At 50.6% G+C, this 8,365-nt stretch overlaps 1 protein-coding gene across 1 annotated transcript in view; it reads right to left on the bottom strand.

Moving 5' to 3' along the window:
* Positions 1-1,274: 1,274 nt before the first annotated feature.
* Positions 1,275-8,365, bottom strand: part of LOC306780752 (uncharacterized protein) — an 18,568-nt gene continuing 11,477 nt past the window's right edge. The window contains exons 10-11 of the mRNA XM_079273216.1: positions 7,777-7,870; positions 1,275-1,289 (exon numbers count right to left, since the gene is read on the bottom strand). Of these exons, the coding sequence (XP_079129342.1) occupies positions 7,868-7,870 (3 nt within the window). The 3' untranslated portion in view covers positions 1,275-1,289; positions 7,777-7,867. The remainder of the gene's footprint in view (positions 1,290-7,776; positions 7,871-8,365) is intronic.

Here is an 8,365-nt window from a genome sequence, read left to right on the forward strand (position 1 = left end):
CCTGGAGTGGGAGGAGCTACTCGAAGCTCTGATTAAAACCACGTCTACGTGAGGAGCTCAGGAGGTCCAGACTAGAAGCGGACCGAGTAGTCAACCAGCGACACTAGTTCAGATCCGTCCGTATCCGTGTGCTGATAGTTAAGCTGTAAAGAGGTTCCACTTCAAAGAAACTGAGGGCTCTGCATCCAGATTGTTAAAAGACAACAAGTCCACATCCTACCTTAAACCAGGACCAGGTCTTCAGTTGACTGTGCAGCTCTCCTGTTGAAAACCAGGACCAGCTCTGTGTGGAGACAGACCACGTCCAGGTCCACACCTCCTCCTCTGTAGTCCCGTGGTCCACCACGGACCAGGATGTCTGTACAGGAGGACGGTCCACGTGGGTCTACATGAGGGCGTTGAGGTGTCCGGAGTGACCCACAGAGTTCAGCATCAGGGCTCTCTGGTCCAGCACCTCCCGGTCCCGGCCCAGCGAGGCCCTCTCCTGCTCCACCATGGCTCGGTCTCTCTCCACCGCCGCCCTCTCCCTGTCTAACCACAGCCGCTCCGCCTGCACCGCCGCCCTCTCTCTCTCCACCGCCGCTCGGTCTCTCTCCACCGCCTCCCACTCCCTCTCCAGTCCTGCCAGTGGGCCCTCGCACACCCCAGAGTCACGCTGGTGCTGCTCGCCGCCGCCGGAGTCACCGAATGCCTCCTGTACGTAGTCCAAGGAGGAGGTGGGGGGAGGAGGGGGAGGGCGGGACCTGTGTCTGGGGGCGGGGTGGTCGTCATCATGGGTGACGGGGGTGAGGAGGGGGGCGCTGGCCGTCAGGCGGCCCTCCATCGCTTCATTCATCAGCTGGAACCACGGCCAGGAGGAGGTGCTGTCTGCTACGTTCTCCATACCAACAGGAGGATACTTCAGGTCCTACAGGGGGGGGGGGAGGAGGAGGAGCAAGAGAAGAGGGAAGGAAAGAGAGAGGAGATGAGGTGGGAAGGAGAGAGAAAGGGGAGGAGAAGACTGAGGAAACATAAAAAGGAAGAGCTTTCACGAATACTCACTCGAGCGCCACATGTGGATTAATCCGCCGCTGAAAATAGTCCCAAACAAAGTCTCTAAAAACTACAGTGAGCAGCTGTTTTACAGTAGGAACCAATGAGACACAGACAGGAAGTCAGACTGCATTGAGGGACGGACCAACATGTTGTTTAATGAACAAACCTTGTATCTCCTCTTCAGATTGTCCCATTTCTTTGCCATCTGGTAGGTGGAGACTTTCCCCTGCAGCCCGAGCTCCTTCAGGATGGCTCTGAGAGACGGAGAGAGACACAGTCTGTCTGTATCGCACCGTGTTGCTCCATCGTATCTAACACAGTCTGTCTGTATCGCACGTGTTGCTCCATCGTATCTAACAGTCTGTCTGTATCGCACGTGTTGCTCCATCGTATCTAACACAGTCTGTCTGTATCGCACGTGTTGCTCCATCGTATCTAACACAGTCTGTCTGTATCGCACGTGTTGCTCCATCGTATCTAACACAGTCTGTCTGTATCGCACCGTGTTGCTCCATCGTATCTAACACAGTCTGTCTGTATCGCACGTGTTGCTCCATCGTATCTAACAGTCTGTCTGTATCGCACGTGTTGCTCCATCGTATCTAACAGTCTGTCTGTATCGCACGTGTTGCTCCATCGTATCTAACAGTCTGTCTGTATCGCACCGTGTTGCTCCATCGTATCTAACACAGTCTGTCTGTATCGCACCGTGTTGCTCCATCGTATCTAACACAGTCTGTCTGTATCGCACCGCGTTGCTCCATCGTATCTAACACAGTCTGTCTGTATCGCACCGCGTTGCTCCATCGTATCTAACAGTCTGTCTGTATCGCACCGCGTTGCTCCATCGTATCTAACAGTCTGTCTGTATCGCACCGTGTTGCTCCATCGTATCTAACAGTCTGTCTGTATCGCACCGTGTTGCTCCATCGTATCTAACACAGTCTGTCTGTATCGCACCGTGTTGCTCCATCGTATCTAACAGTCTGTCTGTATCGCACCGTGTTGCTCCATCGTATCTAACACAGTCTGTCTGTATCGCACCGTGTTGCTCCATCGTATCTAACAGTCTGTCTGTATCGCACCGTGTTGCTCCATCGTATCTAACAGTCTGTCTGTATCGCACCGTGTTGCTCCATCGTATCTAACAGAGTCTGTCTGTATCGCACTGTGTTGCTCCATCGTATCTAACAGAGTCTGTCTGTATCGCACCGTGTTGCTCCATCGTATCTAACACAGTCTGTCTGTATCGCACCGTGTTGCTCCATCGTATCTAACAGAGTCTGTCTGTATCGCACCGTGTTGCTCCATCGTATCTAACACAGTCTGTCTGTATCGCACCGTGTTGCTCCATCGTATCTAACACAGTCTGTCTGTATCGCACCGTGTTGCTCCATCGTATCTAACACAGTCTGTCTGTATCGCACCGTGTTGCTCCATCGTATCTAACACAGTCTGTCTGTATCGCACCGTGTTGCTCCATCGTATCTAACAGTCTGTCTGTATCGCACCGTGTTGCTCCATCGTATCTAACAGTCTGTCTGTATCGCACCGTGTTGCTCCATCGTATCTAACACAGTCTGTCTGTATCGCACCGCGTTGCTCCATCGTATCTAACACAGTCTGTCTGTATCGCACCGCGTTGCTCCATCGTATCTAACACAGTCTGTCTGTATCGCACCGTGTTGCTCCATCGTATCTAACACAGTCTGTCTGTATCGCACCGTGTTGCTCCATCGTATCTAACAGAGTCTGTCTGTATCGCACCGCGTTGCTCCATCGTATCTAACAGTCTGTCTGTATCGCACCGCGTTGCTCCATCGTATCTAACACAGTCTGTCTGTATCGCACCGCGTTGCTCCATCGTATCTAACACAGTCTGTCTGTATCGCACCGTGTTGCTCCATCGTATCTAACACAGTCTGTCTGTATCGCACCGTGTTGCTCCATCGTATCTAACAGTCTGTCTGTATCGCACCGTGTTGCTCCATCGTATCTAACAGTCTGTCTGTATCGCACCGTGTTGCTCCATCGTATCTAACACAGTCTGTCTGTATCGCACCGCGTTGCTCCATCGTATCTAACACAGTCTGTCTGTATCGCACCGCGTTGCTCCATCGTATCTAACACAGTCTGTCTGTATCGCACCGCGTTGCTCCATCGTATCTAACACAGTCTGTCTGTATCGCACCGTGTTGCTCCATCGTATCTAACACAGTCTGTCTGTATCGCACCGCGTTGCTCCATCGTATCTAACACAGTCTGTCTGTATCGCACCGTGTTGCTCCATCGTATCTAACACAGTCTGTCTGTATCGCACCGCGTTGCTCCATCGTATCTAACACAGTCTGTCTGTATCGCACCGTGTTGCTCCATCGTATCTAACACAGTCTGTCTGTATCGCACCGCGTTGCTCCATCGTATCTAACAGTCTGTCTGTATCGCACTGTGTTGCTCCATCGTATCTAACACAGTCTGTCTGTATCGCACCGCGTTGCTCCATCGTATCTAACACAGTCTGTCTGTATCGCACCGCGTTGCTCCATCGTATCTAACACAGTCTGTCTGTATCGCACCGTGTTGCTCCATCGTATCTAACACAGTCTGTCTGTATCGCACCGCGTTGCTCCATCGTATCTAACACAGTCTGTCTGTATCGCACCGCGTTGCTCCATCGTATCTAACACAGTCTGTCTGTATCGCACCGTGTTGCTCCATCGTATCTAACAGTCTGTCTGTATCGCACCGTGTTGCTCCATCGTATCTAACACAGTCTGTCTGTATCGCACCGCGTTGCTCCATCGTATCTAACACAGTCTGTCTGTATCGCACCGTGTTGCTCCATCGTATCTAACAGTCTGTCTGTATCGCACCGTGTTGCTCCATCGTATCTAACAGTCTGTCTGTATCGCACCGCGTTGCTCCATCGTATCTAACAGTCTGTCTGTATCGCACCGCGTTGCTCCATCGTATCTAACACAGTCTGTCTGTATCGCACCGTGTTGCTCCATCGTATCTAACAGTCTGTCTGTATCGCACCGCGTTGCTCCATCGTATCTAACAGTCTGTCTGTATCGCACCGCGTTGCTCCATCGTATCTAACACAGTCTGTCTGTATCGCACCGTGTTGCTCCATCGTATCTAACAGTCTGTCTGTATCGCACCGTGTTGCTCCATCGTATCTAACACAGTCTGTCTGTATCGCACCGCGTTGCTCCATCGTATCTAACACAGTCTGTCTGTATCGCACCGCGTTGCTCCATCGTATCTAACACAGTCTGTCTGTATCGCACCGCGTTGCTCCATCGTATCTAACACAGTCTGTCTGTATCGCACCGCGTTGCTCCATCGTATCTAACACAGTGTGTCTGTATCGCACCGCGTTGCTCCATCGTATCTAACACAGTCTGTCTGTATCGCACCGCGTTGCTCCATCGTATCTAACACAGTCTGTCTGTATCGCACCGTGTTGCTCCATCGTATCTAACACAGTCTGTCTGTATCGCACCGTGTTGCTCCATCGTATCTAACACAGTCTGTCTGTATCGCACCGCGTTGCTCCATCGTATCTAACACAGTGTGTCTGTATCGCACCGCGTTGCTCCATCGTATCTAACACAGTCTGTCTGTATCGCACCGCGTTGCTCCATCGTATCTAACACAGTCTGTCTGTATCGCACCGTGTTGCTCCATCGTATCTAACACAGTCTGTCTGTATCGCACCGTGTTGCTCCATCGTATCTAACACAGTCTGTCTGTATCGCACCGTGTTGCTCCATCGTATCTAACACAGTCTGTCTGTATCGCACCGCGTTGCTCCATCGTATCTAACACAGTCTGTCTGTATCGCACCGCGTTGCTCCATCGTATCTAACACAGTCTGTCTGTATCGCACCGTGTTGCTCCATCGTATCTAACACAGTCTGTCTGTATCGCACCGTGTTGCTCCATCGTATCTAACACAGTCTGTCTGTATCGCACCGTGTTGCTCCATCGTATCTAACACAGTCTGTCTGTATCGCACCGTGTTGCTCCATCGTATCTAACACAGTCTGTCTGTATCGCACCGTGTTGCTCCATCGTATCTAACACAGTCTGTCTGTATCGCACCGCGTTGCTCCATCGTATCTAACAGTCTGTCTGTATCGCACTGTGTTGCTCCATCGTATCTAACAGAGTCTGTCTGTATCGCACCGTGTTGCTCCATCGTATCTAACACAGTGTGTCTGTATCGCACCGCGTTGCTCCATCGTATCTAACAGTCTGTCTGTATCGCACTGTGTTGCTCCATCGTATCTAACAGAGTCTGTCTGTATCGCACCGCGTTGCTCCATCGTATCTAACACAGTCTGTCTGTATCGCACCGCGTTGCTCCATCGTATCTAACACAGTCTGTCTGTATCGCACCGCGTTGCTCCATCGTATCTAACACAGTCTGTCTGTATCGCACTGCGTTGCTCCATCGTATCTAACAGAGTCTGTCTGTATCGCACCGCGTTGCTCCATCGTATCTAACACAGTCTGTCTGTATCGCACTGCGTTGCTCCATCGTATCTAACAGAGTCTGTCTGTATCGCACCGCGTTGCTCCATCGTATCTAACAGTCTGTCTGTATCGCACCGTGTTGCTCCATCGTATCTAACACAGTCTGTCTGTATCGCACCGTGTTGCTCCATCGTATCTAACACAGTCTGTCTGTATCGCACCGTGTTGCTCCATCGTATCTAACACAGTCTGTCTGTATCGCACCGTGTTGCTCCATCGTATCTAACACAGTCTGTCTGTATCGCACCGCGTTGCTCCATCGTATCTAACACAGTCTGTCTGTATCGCACCGTGTTGCTCCATCGTATCTAACACAGTCTGTCTGTATCGCACCGCGTTGCTCCATCGTATCTAACACAGTCTGTCTGTATCGCACCGTGTTGCTCCATCGTATCTAACACAGTCTGTCTGTATCGCACCGTGTTGCTCCATCGTATCTAACACAGTCTGTCTGTATCGCACCGCGTTGCTCCATCGTATCTAACAGTCTGTCTGTATCGCACCGCGTTGCTCCATCGTATCTAACACAGTCTGTCTGTATCGCACCGTGTTGCTCCATCGTATCTAACACAGTCTGTCTGTATCGCACCGTGTTGCTCCATCGTATCTAACACAGTCTGTCTGTATCGCACCGCGTTGCTCCATCGTATCTAACACAGTCTGTCTGTATCGCACCGTGTTGCTCCATCGTATCTAACACAGTCTGTCTGTATCGCACCGTGTTGCTCCATCGTATCTAACACAGTCTGTCTGTATCGCACCGCGTTGCTCCATCGTATCTAACAGTCTGTCTGTATCGCACCGCGTTGCTCCATCGTATCTAACAGTCTGTCTGTATCGCACCGTGTTGCTCCATCGTATCTAACACAGTCTGTCTGTATCGCACCGCGTTGCTCCATCGTATCTAACACAGTCTGTCTGTATCGCACCGTGTTGCTCCATCGTATCTAACACAGTCTGTCTGTATCGCACCGTGTTGCTCCATCGTATCTAACACAGTCTGTCTGTATCGCACCGTGTTGCTCCATCGTATCTAACACAGTCTGTCTGTATCGCACCGCGTTGCTCCATCGTATCTAACACAGTCTGTCTGTATCGCACCGCGTTGCTCCATCGTATCTAACACAGTCTGTCTGTATCGCACCGTGTTGCTCCATCGTATCTAACACAGTCTGTCTGTATCGCACCGTGTTGCTCCATCGTATCTAACACAGTCTGTCTGTATCGCACCGCGTTGCTCCATCGTATCTAACACAGTCTGTCTGTATCGCACCGTGTTGCTCCATCGTATCTAACACAGTCTGTCTGTATCGCACCGTGTTGCTCCATCGTATCTAACACAGTCTGTCTGTATCGCACCGCGTTGCTCCATCGTATCTAACACAGTCTGTCTGTATCGCACCGCGTTGCTCCATCGTATCTAACAGTCTGTCTGTATCGCACGTGTTGCTCCATCGTATCTAACACAGTCTGTCTGTATCGCACCGCGTTGCTCCATCGTATCTAACAGTCTGTCTGTATCGCACCGTGTTGCTCCATCATATCTAACAGTCTGTCTGTATCGCACCGCGTTGCTCCATCGTATCTAACAGTCTGTCTGTATCGCACCGCGTTGCTCCATCGTATCTAACACAGTCTGTCTGTATCGCACCGCGTTGCTCCATCGTATCTAACAGTCTGTCTGTATCGCACCGCGTTGCTCCATCGTATCTAACACAGTCTGTCTGTATCGCACCGCGTTGCTCCATCGTATCTAACACAGTCTGTCTGTATCGCACCGCGTTGCTCCATCGTATCTAACAGTCTGTCTGTATCGCACCGCGTTGCTCCATCGTATCTAACACAGTCTGTCTGTATCGCACCGTGTTGCTCCATCATATCTAACAGTCTGTCTGTATCGCACCGCGTTGCTCCATCGTATCTAACACAGTCTGTCTGTATCGCACCGTGTTGCTCCATCGTATCTAACACAGTCTGTCTGTATCGCACCGTGTTGCTCCATCGTATCTAACACAGTCTGTCTGTATCGCACCGTGTTGCTCCATCGTATCTAACACAGTCTGTCTGTATCGCACCGTGTTGCTCCATCGTATCTAACACAGTCTGTCTGTATCGCACCGTGTTGCTCCATCGTATCTAACACAGTCTGTCTGTATCGCACCGTGTTGCTCCATCGTTTGTAAGGCGGTGTCTTACTTCCAGGCAGCTTTGGCAGCGTTCCTCCTCCCGGTGAACAGAGCCTCGTTGGCAGCTCTGAGTTGGATCATCCTCCTGGTGTCCTGGTCCGTCACTGTGGGAGACGGACAGCAGACGGCTGCTAAATGTGAGCCTTCAATTCACTTCATTTCATAAAGACACGACTTGAACTGAGAGCAACACACACCGGGGGTCTGTGCCGAGCGCTGCCACCAACAATGATTTCAAACTGTCCAATAATCGGCCAATTCTTTTTTGAGATTAATCTTTTGGTTTAAAAAAACACGACGTCTTGTTTTGAAATGTCGACAGTTCAATAACCTGCTTTGGAACACTTTCATTTGAATGCAAAAAGAGCTCTTTTTATTTAATAAGATGTCGGCAGATTTGCAAATTCAGGTGCTGGAATCTGAACTGAAAAAGTGGATCATTTTCGGTCGAGTGACTAATATTCATCTTTACAACCTCTGACAGTAGAGATGAACGAACGCTGATTACCAGAACCAGAGACAGACACGAAAACACCAGCTGCTCACGAAGGAGGAGAACTGATGGACAGCCGACGGAGGTGAAGAAGAACAGAACCTTC

The sequence above is a fragment of the Melanostigma gelatinosum genome (assembly GCF_949748355.1).
Source record: "Melanostigma gelatinosum genome assembly, chromosome: 1".
NCBI classification, from domain to species: domain Eukaryota; kingdom Metazoa; phylum Chordata; class Actinopteri; order Perciformes; family Zoarcidae; genus Melanostigma; species Melanostigma gelatinosum.